This window comes from Triturus cristatus, chromosome 10 (genome assembly GCF_964204655.1).
Source record: "Triturus cristatus chromosome 10, aTriCri1.1, whole genome shotgun sequence".
Taxonomy (NCBI): Eukaryota; Metazoa; Chordata; class Amphibia; order Caudata; family Salamandridae; genus Triturus; species Triturus cristatus.
In genome coordinates, this window is record NC_140593.1 from 492,696,830 (window position 1) to 492,711,052 (window position 14,223).

At 44.8% G+C, this 14,223-nt stretch overlaps 1 protein-coding gene across 18 annotated transcripts in view; it reads left to right on the forward strand.

Annotated features, from left to right (window-relative positions):
• The first annotated feature begins 396 nt into the window (after positions 1-396).
• Positions 397-14,223, forward strand: part of DIP2C (DIP2 acetate--CoA ligase C (putative)) — a 1,028,010-nt gene continuing 1,014,183 nt past the window's right edge. For 13 of the 18 annotated variants that reach the window (XM_085631919.1, XM_085631922.1, XM_085631921.1 and 10 more), the window contains exon 1: positions 616-850. In XM_085631919.1, the coding sequence (XP_085488045.1) occupies positions 754-850 (97 nt within the window). In that variant the 5' untranslated portion in view covers positions 616-753. Of the gene's footprint in view, positions 851-14,223 lie in introns of all 18 variants that reach the window. The other 5 variants (XM_085631929.1, XM_085631931.1, XM_085631933.1 and 2 more) reach the window with 4 other exon arrangements.

The window sequence follows — 14,223 nt, forward strand, 5'->3', positions numbered from 1 at the left end:
CCGTCTTCAGATATTTGACATTTTAAAAAATGTACTTGGGGAAGATACTTCTAGCCCTACCGACTTGGCAGTGGTCGGGGTTTGTTCCCTATATTATGAGAGTTGGTCTGAGAACATTTGCTAGGGTTGCTTTTAGACCCCAGTCCAGCCCGGGGCCCAAGGCACTATTTCTTCTGCACTGAGGCTCACATATTTTGGCTGGTCCTCGCAGATGCACACATGTGCAGCATCTCTGGTGCTGTTGTAATTTACAGAGCAGGTTGATCGTGGGAATGCTGCGAATAGACGCTGCTGGGTGAAGCATCCCTCAGACCCCCTCGGCCTAAGCCCCCTCCTCCGGCAGAGGCTGGCGCTGGCCCTCTAGGTGGCGCTGCGCGGCGGGGTCACGTGAACCTCGCGCGCAGACAGCAGCAGGCGCTTCCAGCAGCTGGGACTGAGCGTTTGGAAAAAGCGGCGAGCTTTCCCCAGCCCGAACCGCCCAGAACCGCAGAGGGTTCCGCCGGCGGCTGGAGCGGGACCGAGCCGGACCCGGCGGAGGAGCGGACCGGGAGGGCGCGTGGCCATGGCGTGGCTGGAGTGAGGACGAGCCCGCGGGGCGGCGGAGAGAGAGGCGGACGGGAAATCAGTGCATCCCCTGCTCGGTGCGCGCAGCGCGGCTCTCGCCTCGGCCCCCGCCCTCCTCCTCCGCCCCATGCAGTGCTGAGCGGCTGCCGAACAAAGAGGAGGAGCGGAGGCCGGTGACCGGGCGCAGGCATGGCGGACCGGAGCCTGGACAGCACGGGCGCCGCCGTGTCCCTGCCGCTGGAGGTGCGGGCCCGCCTGGCCGAGCTGGAGCTGGAGCTGTCCGAAGGTAAGGGTCCCCGCCCGCTTCGCCTCTCCATCCCTGGGCATCGAGGGGGAAGGGGGGCAGCTGCCGGCTCCAACTGACAGGTCCGTGGAGGACGGGCCTGGGGAAGGGTGCTGGCCTGGGAGCAGATCTCGCCCCCTGCTGCAGTGAGGCATGATGTGTGCACGGGCCTTCATCCGTGCACTGGCTAGCGGTCTGGGAGCCCTGCAGTGCTCACTGGAGGTGCATGTCTGCCACTCTTAACACTGAGGCATAGCGTCTCCACTGTGCACTGCCTGTGGGATTGTATGTCGTCCCTACCCTCCCTTTCCAGTGAGATGCAGTGTATGGTCTATGACACTACATGCACTGCCCATGGCCTGCCGCTCCTTCTTTGCACAAAGATGCGGTGTGTGTTAGTGGTACCCGCTGTTCAAGCCTTGTCTGGGCAGACAAGGGTGTCCCTCATTCCTCTCATCAGCAGTGCATTTGTGGTGCCCGGTGTTGCAAGCTTTGCTAAAAGGCAGGGGGCTGTGATTTCCACCTCACTGTGTGTCTGTGTGTGCAGTGGTTAGAGGTTACTGCTTCCCCCCTTACATTACGGCCTTTAGATGGGGGTGTTAGACCCACAACCACTGAGGCTGTTTCTATCCTCAACTGTGTATGGACCGTGCAAGTTTGAGTGGTACTAGTCGCCCCTTGGCTAGCCGTATTGGCATTGAGGGTATCTCGGCTCTGCCTCTTCACGTGGGCCCTAATACTAATCCTTTCCATTTAGCATTGCTGCGTATATTATTCTGTTTTGGGGATTCTCTTTCTTACACCGAGACCTTTAGGTTGTAGAATATTCCGCCTTCCGTTGGCCGATTGTTCTGTAATTGCAGTTTTATAGCGCTTATTGCCCTTGACGAGGCCGTAAAGCGCTTATTATACTTAACCCGCCACTCCCATACAGTGCTGGCTGTGCATAATATACAATGTTGTGAGTGCTCCTTCTTGCATTATGCTTTTTTGCGGGTAGGATATTTCTTCCCCTTTACATATTCCACAGGGTGCCGGTTGTGGCTGTTTTCGCCCTCTTCTATTTACCAACGGTGCGTGTATATTACTCATTATGGGGATTGAGTGGTCCTGCTTCCAACGGAGTCTTTTCAAGGCTACAGGATATCACTGCTACCTGTAAATAGCCCCTCTCCATTCTATACGGTACTAAATATTCACAGACTATGCAAATGAGCTAATGTTGCGCCTTCATCTCCTGCGCCTCTGGGATGCATCTCCAAATACCCCTTCTGTGTGGCTCTTTCGGCCCGAAATTGTTGCCATCCCTACATGCCGTGTCTTTTCCTGTCAGCTGTGCCCTCGCCGCTCCCTGTTTCTTTTTGTGTCTGCTGCCTGTGGGAGGTGTGCACGTAGTTCATCCATGGCTGCTTCACTTGAATTCTTTCCCCCTGTCTGCAAGGATGAACGTGTGTTCTTGGGATCTGTGCGGTGTAACAGCGGCTTCTGACCCTCATTTCAGATTTTACCATGTGTGTTATTACTTTAATCCCCTTATTTGGAAAGATTATTGGGACATTTTCGGATCAGTGACTTTTTATGAGAGGGTTTGCTTCCCCTGTCATGTTTCCTTCAGAATCCTCAGTGTCTGGGTCGGGAGTCTGTGTTGTGTATTCGTTATCGTTACGAGCAAGTGCTGTGAAAAAAATCCGCTGTCTTGTAGTTCTGTTCCTCATGTCATTGTTTTAATTGAGATATGCACTCTTATTTCACTCCGGGACAGACACCCACTCGAATCAACCGTCTCAACAGCCCTAGACCAGCCGCTGGGGAAAACACACACATACTGTCCTCACAGTACAGGCCTTGGAGCCTCAGTGTATTCCTCTTTTTTTTTGTAACGGTTTTCCGAGGGCTGGCGGCCAGAAGTTACAATCCGCTCCTGCCAATTTCCCTAGCTGCGGGAGGAGGCGGTCCACTGGCGACATTGTCTTCTCCCCTTTAACACTTTGAGGGAGCGGTGGGTGGCTGGGAGGCGGGCACGCAGCCTCTGTCTTCATTCACCAGCTGTCTAGCGCTCAGCACAGACTGTACCAACTGTGACCCAGAGAGGGGTGGCACGGGAAGCAATCTGTGCCTACATCTAGACCAGTAGTCCCCAACCCTTTCGCCAGCAAGAGCTACTTCTGTTCAATAAAAAACATCCTGAGCTACAAATATTATTCTGACAGGTTTACATCAGTGGCTACCATATGCAAGATTAGCAACTGTGATAACGTCAGCGCAGCATTGCCAGCAGTAATGTAAAAAAAAAAGTATTTGTTAATTTGGAATGCCTGTGCAAAGATAATACATAACAGCCACAGCGCCCCAGGCACTAATACTCGTAATAATTTTCGAAATAATGCATGATTCAAATATCAGCTTTCAATATATTTTTGATATTATGGGTTCTGAAAATACACACTTTTGTCTTGAATATACAGCTTTCAATTTTGGTATACATGCACTAATTCAAAAAAGCAAAAGCTTCTAATTAAGCTGGGCTGCACTCAGGAGAGCTTCTCACAGGTAGCTGGAGAGCTTCTCGTTGGAGAAGCCTGTCATAGGCTCCCGAGGGCGGTGCAGACATGACAGTGGAGAGTACATCAGGCATTCGTTTCTTTTATTGAGCGCCAGTACTTCAAAAATGCCCTTTCAATTCAGCGCTTATTTACCTGTTAGTTATTAGCGCTATATAAACGATGCCGATAACAGAACAGTGGTGTTTACGGTGGTATTAGAGGCAGTGTGTGTCTTCATCATTGGCTCTTAAACCTTTAAAACTGGACTGCACCAAGTGTAGAGAGGAGTAGGCGACCACCTAGGCCTTCGTTCACAGGCTGTCTTGCCTCATACTTACGTAGGCCGCTCAGTGGGATTTATGTCTGCGGTGGTGTGTGTACCTTCATCAGGGTTGACCTCAAGAATGGATTGTGTGAAGAAGTCTGGTGGACTGGGAAGAGAAGGCAGTGGTTGCCTTCATTAACAGAGAAGCCTCACGCACAAGAGGACAAGGGTGTGTTGGGGGCAGAGCAGGCCGGCTGTATTCATGTGTAGACTGTCTTGGGCCTAAACGCATTCTTCCAATTGAACTGTGGTTTATAGGGAGAGCGGTGCAGTGAAACACTACGCTAGGGCATCACAAGCACAGATTGTATAAAAAAAACCCTTGTGCGGTGGATAGAGGAGATGGCAGTTCCCCACCTGCATTCATTTCCTCGGTATTCTCAAGAGTCTTAAGCAGAGTCCCTACTAAGATGTAGGGTCGGGCTAAATTTAAGAAGCTATCTGCACGTTGATTCCTGGTTTCTTGCTGTTGAATGGTGACTACTTGGAAAATCTGTATTAGTGTTTCAATATGTCACCATATACCTTGGGCACTCCCTGCCTTCATGTTGGTCCTTCAGGCCTTGGAAACAGCCTCAACCAAGAAGAATGGTGTGTCTTTCGGTGTGGGTAGGGGCCATTAGGAGGAAATTTGGTTACTTCAAGACTTTCCAGATCTTAAGTATAGTGTACCAGGAGAAGTCTGAAGTGTAGAGTCAGAGCAGGTGTTTCTAAGCTTTATCATGGGTGGTGCGTCATTTGAGCTGGTAGTTGCAGGTGGGGCCCATCGGCACTCATTTGTGATGCCTGGCTCTTATTTTACCTTGTCAAACTTTGACCCTGAGCAAGAGAGAGAAAAAACAGAATTTCGGGAGTAAAGGAAGAAGGGAAAGACAGGCAAACGGTGACACAGAAAGAAAACGGGGAAGATGAAAAGGGACTTGCAAGAGTGAGATAAGAGGGCTGGGAGTGTTTGGCGAAGCATGGGATGGAGTCAAGACTACACAGCTTTGCTATTCGACACACTGACATTCAATGAATATAACTTTGGACCCTGGCATTCATTATTTTTTTTTGTTAAACATACGAAGCACTAATCATGGGAATGTACAGAAATGATATTGGGTAATAGGGCAGGCAGTGCCTTCCTTAGTGAGACCTCGAGCCCAGCATATAACTTACTTGGAGTTCCGACAGCCCATCCTTTTATTTGTGGCGGGCCCGCTCTGCCTTCATTGTGGGGTGTGGGCCCATCAAGCACTTCACAGACTAAACCAAGTGGAATGAAGTGCAAGGTAAAGCTAAACAGGTCATCTCTCATGAGAAGGCGCTTACTGGCCTAAACAAATCATGTGTTAGGCAAAGATGGAGGTGGGAAGTACAGGTCTTTACTAGCACAGTGTCATGGCAGGCGACGCCTGCATTTAACTTAAGTCAGTCCGGAAATATGGCCAGTAATGGATTAAGTAGGCACATAAGACCCCTTACTCATGCTTAAGTTAATTGTTGTAAACCCATATGCACACTCCACACCGGTTATGTCAGGATCTCTTTCACAGATAGTGCCTCAACAAACCTCCACAAACCCACAACTACTGACAAGCTCTACGCTAAACTTCTAAAAGGTCAAAACATAACACACCACACATGAACCATGGGTGTATTTCAATTATTTTGCCTGTTGGGAGATGTGGTCAGTTTGGCAGAAATGCAGACTTGTGCTTGAGGGTGCAGGGCAGTGGGGTTTGCTTTCAGCATGGTAGCTCAGACTGCCCGTGCAGCTTAAGTTGCACCAGCAGGAGGGCAGCCAGCACGGTGGGGCCTGCACGATAGTTAGGTAAGCATTCCCCAGTCATTGTTGCCCGGGCACAGCAGAGTAGCCACAGAGACCTTGATGTGATAAAGGCAGGTCAGCCTTGTATGGTCATTCAGGCAAAGCTAGCTTGTAAGCCAGGAAGCCTGGCAGCGCGGAGTCGGTACACTGTAAGATTGGGCAGCCGCAGCGGCCAGGCCCTGAGCGCAGCGAAGAATGTGCCAGGGCTGCAGGCTCCTGAATATGCAATGCGATGACTAATGCACAGCTAAGGCTGCTATATATAGAAGAAGCCGCCTCGGATATTGGGTGTTACAGTGCGCAAATACCATTTTTAATATGCTGGATTCCCAAGGGGAGCCTTGAACAGTGATTTTATCATATAGTTGAAGGTTAACTCTTTATGCTGCTTTTCTGAAAGTAAAACATTTGTTTTTTTCTGCACATTACTGGGGGTGGTGCTTTCTTGCTTGAAAGCAGCACCATCCCCCTTGAAAAGGTGGCTCCGTGATGCTATCTTTTATTCCTGTGCTGGTTTTGAAAGTTTTATTTAAAAAAGTGGTCATCAGCCCCAGGAACAAATGCCCCGATTTTTGTGGGTTGACGCTCAATTTTGATGATACTTTTCAAATTTAAGGCATTTTCTAGCAAAAGGTACAGAGGCAAGATCTGTGTTTCGAAACAGGTGAGGTGTTACAGATGGAGGGGAAGAGAAACCCAACAAGCTTCCTCTGTTTGGCTTTGGAGATGCTGTGTGATTCAGAGCCAGTAGGCCTCGTCTTTTTGCCTTTAAAGATGCTGTGGGATTGGGAAGGGTTAAAGATGCAGTGGGATTGGGAACCCAGTAGGCTTCTTCTGGTTTGGCTTTAAGAAGCTGTGAAGATGCTGTGCGATTTGGGACCCCGTAGGCCTTTTCTGTTTGGCTTTAAAGATGCTGTGGGATTCGGGACCCAATAGGCCTTTTCTGGTTTGGCTTTAATGAGGCAGTGGTGGTTAGGGCCATTTAAGTTTCCGTGTGATTTGGGCCAATAGGCTTCTTCTGTTGGGCTTTAAAGAGTCTGTGGGATTCGGGTCTCCATAGACTTCTGGTTGACTTTAAAGATGCAGTGGGGTCAGGGGATCTAAAGATGCGGTTAGATTAGGGACCCAATAGGCTTATTCTGTGTGTGTTTAAAGCTGCTGTGAGTTTACAGACCCAACAGGATTATCCTGTTTGGTTTTAGAGATGCTGTGGGATTAGTCAATGTAACCATGCTGTGGAGTTAAGGACTCAATGGTCTTCTATTTGTCTTTAGAGATGCTGTGGGGTTAGGCACCAAACAGACTTCTGCTTGGCTTCAGCAATGCTTTCGAGATAGACTCAGAAAGCTTCTTATCTTTAGCGTGGAAGAAAACGCTGCTTGGCTTGTTAGATACACTTGGCTGTGGAAGAGACTTTAAGCAGAAGGCAAAGAGGTCTCTAGCGGCACATACTTTATTGGGTTCAGAGATGTTTATTATCCGCCCCCTCGTTCGAGTTAGACCCAATACTTAATTTTACGTCGTTTGTCTTGCAACTCTTTGATGTCTTTCTGTTTGTTGATAATATTCTGCTGTTATGATGCAAGAAAACCAGGCAATCTATTCTTATACTTTTCTTGGTTTTGTGATTGATTTATATGGAACATGTAAAATTCAATACTTTTCGAAAAAGAGAAAAGCAGAGCCACGTGCCATAAACAAAATGTTATTTGAAGGAGTGAGATAACCCTTGTAAAACCTTCCGTGAGAATGTAGGACACTATTTCTACGATTTTCATAGTTCGTTTTTCATATGAACATGATTTTGATGCTATTTCTAGTGGACTTGTTCTGTTTACTATGTACAGATATCTTAGGGTAGGCACAATGTAGTGCATTTTAGATAATCCGTAAGTAAATTCAACACCGCATCCTACCAGAATTAGGAAGTCAGGCAAAAAACTCATTGGAACATGTGTTTCTCTGAATACTTTCAAGGCAAGAACCTACCTGTAAAGCTTCACAGAGCCGTGCAAAGGGAGGGGTAGGGTACAGGACAGGGGTGTTTTGTAGGACGTGGAGTTATTGGTATCCGTTATCAAGTACCATAGATTCAGGTTTGTTGTAGTCACCTGCATGCTTGGTGTTCTTTGAAAGTGTGGTCTTCAATTTCTTCGTGGAATGTAGGAGAGATGGAGCTTGCCGGCTGTGTCCAGTTGGAATTCCAGATACTGGGGGTGGAGAAGGAAAAGACATGCCTTCACTAAAGAAGTTTTCTTTAGCTATAGCCGGGTAATAGTTTTCTACACTTAACCCAGTAATCACATATTTTGCACTTAAATGTAATGCTGCAAGCTATACAGTGACTTGCATAATATAAAATGACATGGAGCAATGCCTTCTAAGCAGTTCACTAAGGAGCGATGGTGGGAGGTGGTGCGAAGTTCAAATTCTTAACAGCCTCTTAGAATTAAAGTTCCTATAAAAAAAGAAGCCTTGACCCTGATGATTGATTGGTGGATACAGACTGAATTGGCCATGATCAAGTGCTCTTGTGTTTTTTTTTTTTTTAATGCACTAAGGCCTAAGCTGAATGGGAAAGTTGTTTTGATGCCTCTTTACTGTCAGGGAAGATCTGCCACCGGTGTCTTGTGCCTGGATGGAGTGACCAGAAGCCTTAGGAAGGTCAACAGCAGATGCCTTGATGAATGGTAGGACTGGAAGACTTTAATTAGTTTGTGACATGTTGCAGTCATTACAGGGGTTTGGGAAATAGGCAAAGGGTCTTGAATTGTGGTCTCTTTTACTGCGAACCAATAGAGTACCCTGAGGGACGGTCTAATTTGATTATAGTGTCTAAGGCCACACTTAACCCCTATGGATGTTTATTTGCAGTTTTCTGTTTGTCTTGTAAGAGAGCTCTGTGTATAAGCTGCTATGCTAATCCGAACAATGTGCCACTATAGCAATAGGTACAGCAGTTTTTTAGGTCTGACTTGACAGCACAGTTGTCAGCAGACATTGTGATCAGCGTAAAAAGGGCTTTAAGAAGCACTCCCAGGAGAAGGGCTTTGGCTCTGCCCACATGTTGGTAGCCAGGAGTACATGTTTTGAAAGGGCAGAAGTTAAGTGCTTGTCCTCCATGCGACTATGTTCATTTATCCAACAGCCTGAGCTTCTTGGACTTTCAGAGGCACACACTTGACCTTGTAATGCTATTACAGTGTCGTAAGAGAACTAGATTGTTTACAATGTTTGTTTTTCGCTGGCTGTAACACAGATGGGAGGAGGGCAGTCATTAATGTTAGACTTGAGAGTTCAGTTTGGCGTTTGACAGTCCAGGGTTGTGGATTAGTCTGTCTGACTTGACAGAGCAACTGTCTTCTGACCTTATGTGATCAGCAGAAAGGAGCTTTCTGAGTCCTGCTGAGAGAGGGGCTTGGGCTCCACACACACGATGGTTCCCCTAAATACAGGATGAATCTGCTGATATTTGGGTGCTTCCACTAAAAAGACTGATTGTATGCACTTTTTTGGCTTGTGACAAAGTTTATACTCAATACAGCAGTACTGAGTTGGTTATGGTAGCAAGCCAATGATCGTAGCTATAAGCCTGATCTGTTTGTTTTCAAATATTAAGATAAAGGCACTAAGCCTGACATATGTATTGTGAAAAACGTATGTAAAGCCAATAGGCATTTAGGTGTGGGTTGTTGTTATTCTATACTGAAGCCTACAGATAGAAATTTTGCTGCATGGAATCCCACAAATTACAGTAGTAGGCAATGGCTGTGGTGTTGGTCACTCAGTGAAATGGATCCTGGATATTGAAGGTTTGCCCTTCAAGAATCCTTGCTAGTCCGTGTTAGGAGAGAGATTTTTTTGCTTAGCTAACTAATTTTATGCACATTTCTAATGTTATGTGTATCTTAGGTTGCCCTGTGGAAAGGATTAAACTTAAGGCCTAAGTTGGCAATGGTGACAAGCTACATGCCTATTTGGTGCACTGGAATCACTATGTCTGATGCCATAGGTCTGGTCTGCTTATTGTAAATCACTATGGCAAAGGCAGTTGGTCTAGCTCGTTAATCGTGGAAAGCATATGTTGAAGCCAGGAAGCCTTTAGCAGGTGTTTATCACATTGTGTAACAGACTATAAACAGGTATTTTGTTACATGTAATTTTACAGAGTACCTTAGTAGTAAAGGGTTTTGACACTGGCCACCCACTCTGACAAACCCTGGGGTTTTTTCACTGTGAGGATTCTAGTTTGGCCCCCTTGAAAGCATTTGCATATTGTTTTGCAAGCTGCGTTTCTTGACACGAGTGGTTCCCAAACTGTTTCGACTCATGGCTCCCTTGACCTATTGGCTGTGGCTCCCCATTATGTTACTTTTTTGGGGGGTGGATGGGAGGGGGGGGGATGGGATATAAGCCCGGCTTCGGGAGTACTACTATTTTTCTCACTGAAAATAATTAGGATGAAGGTATAATCATAGATGTGACAAAAATATAACAGATGTTTAATAAAAAAACTTTAATTGGTTAAGTCAGAAACAATACTCTTCAGAACTAGGGTCTGGATATGAAACTTTGTAAAACAATTTTTTGTTTTAAAAAAATTGCCTATAGGGGCTCGCTCCTAAGAACCAAATGCAGGGAGAGATGGGTGGGGGAACAAAATAAATAATTCTCATTGGCACCTTTTGCGAGATTGCATAGGGAGCCCTTCTACAGGTAATTTTAGTTGTTAAGGAGCGACTTTTGATCAATAAGAGTGCTGCTCCACTAATCTTTTTAGCCTTTACTCCACTTTAGTAAGGTTTTCACTTCTTGTGTTGACCTCAAGTAGGTTTATTAGTTCTCACTTTTAAGGCATCTTACAATTTGAGAGCTCTGCATCCCTTGAGTTGGTATTGCAAAACGCGACAGACTGGATATACAAACACACCCGAGGGTTAAACTAGACAGGGTGACAAGGAGCTACGTGCTTAGTGAAAGAACTAAGGCTGCGGTCCACGCATGTTACATAAACAGCTTAAACTCTTAAACAAGGTTGCGAATATACACAAATAAATGCGCAAGACTGCTGTCAACAAAATAAACCTTTAAGGGCAGACTTTAGAGGTTGGGGAGAAATACGATCGACTACAAAGTTTTTTGTTTTTTTTTAAGAGAGGAATGAAACGCATACGCTTCCACCTACTTCAGGTCTCGAGAATGGCGGTGGAGATTGCCAGGGAATGACAAGTGGAAGTACAGAGGCATCTGTACAACGCGAAAGTCAAATCTTTGTACTAAGTTGTTGATGGTCAGACAAATCGTACAAACAACATGAGGATAAACATTAGCTAAAGCCTGTAATTTACGTGGTTGATTTGTGTGAACGAGCATCTTGCCCTAATTATGAGAGAGAACTGCTTTCATAATCCATTACTCTCAGTCTAACATCTCTAAGGTACATCTAAAATATGAATTTCTTGCCATCTGGGCACATCATAGTTGGAGATTGAGAAAGGGAAAAAGAGGCTAGTTAATTTTCTCCCTTTTGTTACCACCACTATTATGGAACCATATCTCACATTTGTATTTACTCAAGCACACTGCTCTTACCTCATCAGATTTAGGTTTAGCATTGCGCACTATTTGATTTCTTACCCAAGCTGTAAATTTCATGATTCTATGTTAGAGCCTTGCCCATGTGACTCTAAATCGAGATTGTCGCTCTTACACTTTTTATTTTTGTGTAATTTATTTTCTGCATCGAGGAAACGTTTTTTATGTCCATTGCTGAAAGCTATGAATATCCAAAAATGTAGGCCAGCTTCACTCTATTTGGAGCTTATTCAAATGGTACATATATATATTTGATTAGCTATAAGTATATTTCCTCGGCTGTGCTCTTTAGACAGTTGTTTAAAAAAATTATATGGTTACATACACAATAACTGATTTACCCCTTGGTCCATAACACTTTGTATCTAATGTTTACTTGACTGGTTCATAGTGATTTTGGAATAATCTCTAGGGTTTTGTGACATATTTTCTGCGTTATGTTAATGTTTCGATTTAATATTTGTGTTTTATTTGTTTAAAGAACTTGTCTCTGCTCTTGCAGAGCCTCCAATGATATAACATGTTTGGTTATTTTGTTTTGATATTTTCTTGCCTAACTTTAAATGGCATTGTTATGATTAGAGACACAGTTCTTGTATACATTGTTTGTTTGTACAATGTTTTTATCATTCAGTTAATTGCATCTTTTATGGTTATACGTCTGTATACCGAATAAAGACCAGTTGAACTGAAACAACATATGAAATTATAAGGAAGCAAAACAGTGATCCCAAAACAGTGCTACCGGCTACGGATAGCTGCATGTGTTTTTTGTTCACCTGTGAGCATACGATGGCTGCAAGCTTGAAGACAGTCTTTTCCACCTGGTCTGCAGCAGGCAGCGACTGATCAGGACTTGCACCTGAACCCAAGCGCGACTGCTTATAAGCTCAAACTAGCGCCTCAACAGGATCCGCGCCCTGTTTTAACTTCACCGGAGTATAGCTTGAGAGGCAGGAGCACCGCAGCACCCTCCATGAATCTCCACTGGAGCGCCTTTTTCTGTGTCTATTTAATTCTAAGTACCAGCCAGGTAGTTGGGCATTGTGTTGTCGCAGGATCTTCATACGGAAGTAAAGCGGGACCAGTAGGAAGGCGCCACTATATCTGACCTAGGCTGCTCGTTGCAGGTCACACTTATTTATTTAAAAATAAATACTCTCGAAGACTATGGCTCACTGCCGTGGTTCTCAAACTGTGTGCTTGGTGCGCATCTGTTCGCGGCGCCCCTGGATAGTTTTGACTGTGCACCAGGTTGCCATGGCGCACAGATTGGGAACCGCTGCTCTATGTATTTGTAATTTTATAACTATATTCATGATAGTTGCCAGTTTATGTGCACTTTATTAGGTGGTGTTGGGTAAAGTAATGGTAAAGGCTTCATCGGTTCATTAGGAAAAGTCATGCAAGATTTCATGTTTATTATTGACCGTTATGATAATTCAGGTAAGCCTGACCTACTTATTGCGAAAAGCATGCGTTAAAGACAGTAGGCTTTCACAAATGTATTGTTAGTAGACTGTACCAAAGTATGTAGGTAGATATTTTGTTACATAGAATTTCACAGATTACAATAGTAGGCAAGGTTTTTGGTGTTGGTGATCCACCCGAACAAACTGTGGGTGTAGAAGATATGCACTACAATAATGCTGGTTACACTATCCTAGGAGACAGATTTTGTTTTGCTAACTGTATTTTTGTATACGTGTGTAATAAAAAAAATAAAAAAAATATATATATATTTTTTTTTAAAAAACATTTTTATTGCTTTCAACAGTAGCAAAACACCAACACACCATTCGTTGTTCCACGCAGGGAACCTACAGCAAGGATTCATAACAAAAATGTATATTTCTCCCTCCCCCTCGAACCTAAAGACCCCTTGAGACATTAATGAGCCCAACATCCTGGCATGTTTCTTTTTGGCAACCTCTTATGATGTAAATGGGTTCATCGGGTTCCTCCAACTTTGCACAATAGTCCATCCCCACTCTCAAGCATTTGTACTTTTATGACTGTATGGTGGATGGTTGTCTTGCGGAAAGCTTACCCTAAGGGCACTGATCTTGAGTTAGTTATGGTGACAAGCAAGTGATAAGGCTATTTTCTTCAAAGTTTATAATTAAAAGGTCAAATAAAGGCAATGGGCCTTACATATTGATTGTGAAAACCATATGTAAAAGTCAATAGACATTTAAATGATGGATTGATGTTTTGTTGGTCGGATTTGAATTTACCCTAAAGAAATGAAAAGACCAAATGCGTCTGAGGAAAGTCTCTGCATATACAAAGTTTTGGCTGATTTTATATTCATCTTGTGAAGTACCATAAAACGATTTCTGCATGCTTAAAGGACATTACAGACCTCAATTAACGGGTTTGGGCATCTGATAAGGACACAGATGGCCCTCGACCTCGGAAAGAGCTAGTGTGGGCCAGTGTGTACGTGTCCAGATGTCCGGCATGAGGAACGGGTGATCACTACATATGGTGTGCATGTTGTATCCTGATTGGCTGAGTGTTCCTATCTGCATTTGGCATCTAGCTTTGAGGCATGGCTGGGAAATGCAAGCCTTTAGCCAAACGTGTTTTACTGGGGCCGACTGCTGCGGACCTGTTTGTGGTGCAACTATCTATCTGTGGAATTGATCACGGTATTTCCTGGGCATGCGTTTATCTTTGGGTTAAGAGAGGCCCCTAAGGTGACCTGTTATTTGGAAAGCTTGGGTGTGGGTCGCAGGGCCTGTCTGACCACGTATCTCTGACTCTAGGTTGATGGGGAGGTCACCTTGGGTAAATACGACCGCAATGTGCAAGTTCATTGGAACTCCAAAAAATAATATGGCAGTCACTGGTGTCATTTTTATCGACATTCTCAATAGCTTGTGTACAGTTGTCATTGCATACATGGTATTGTTTTGACCAATATTGACATAGTTGTGCATTCCTAGGTCATGACATACATTGACCTCGCTTTTACTGGTAACCACATTGTCGTTACTACATGGATTATGGCATACATTGACATTGCTACTGCAAGTATCATCGCGGTTGTGCAGGCATAGATTATGACATACATTAACATTGTATTTATAAGCAT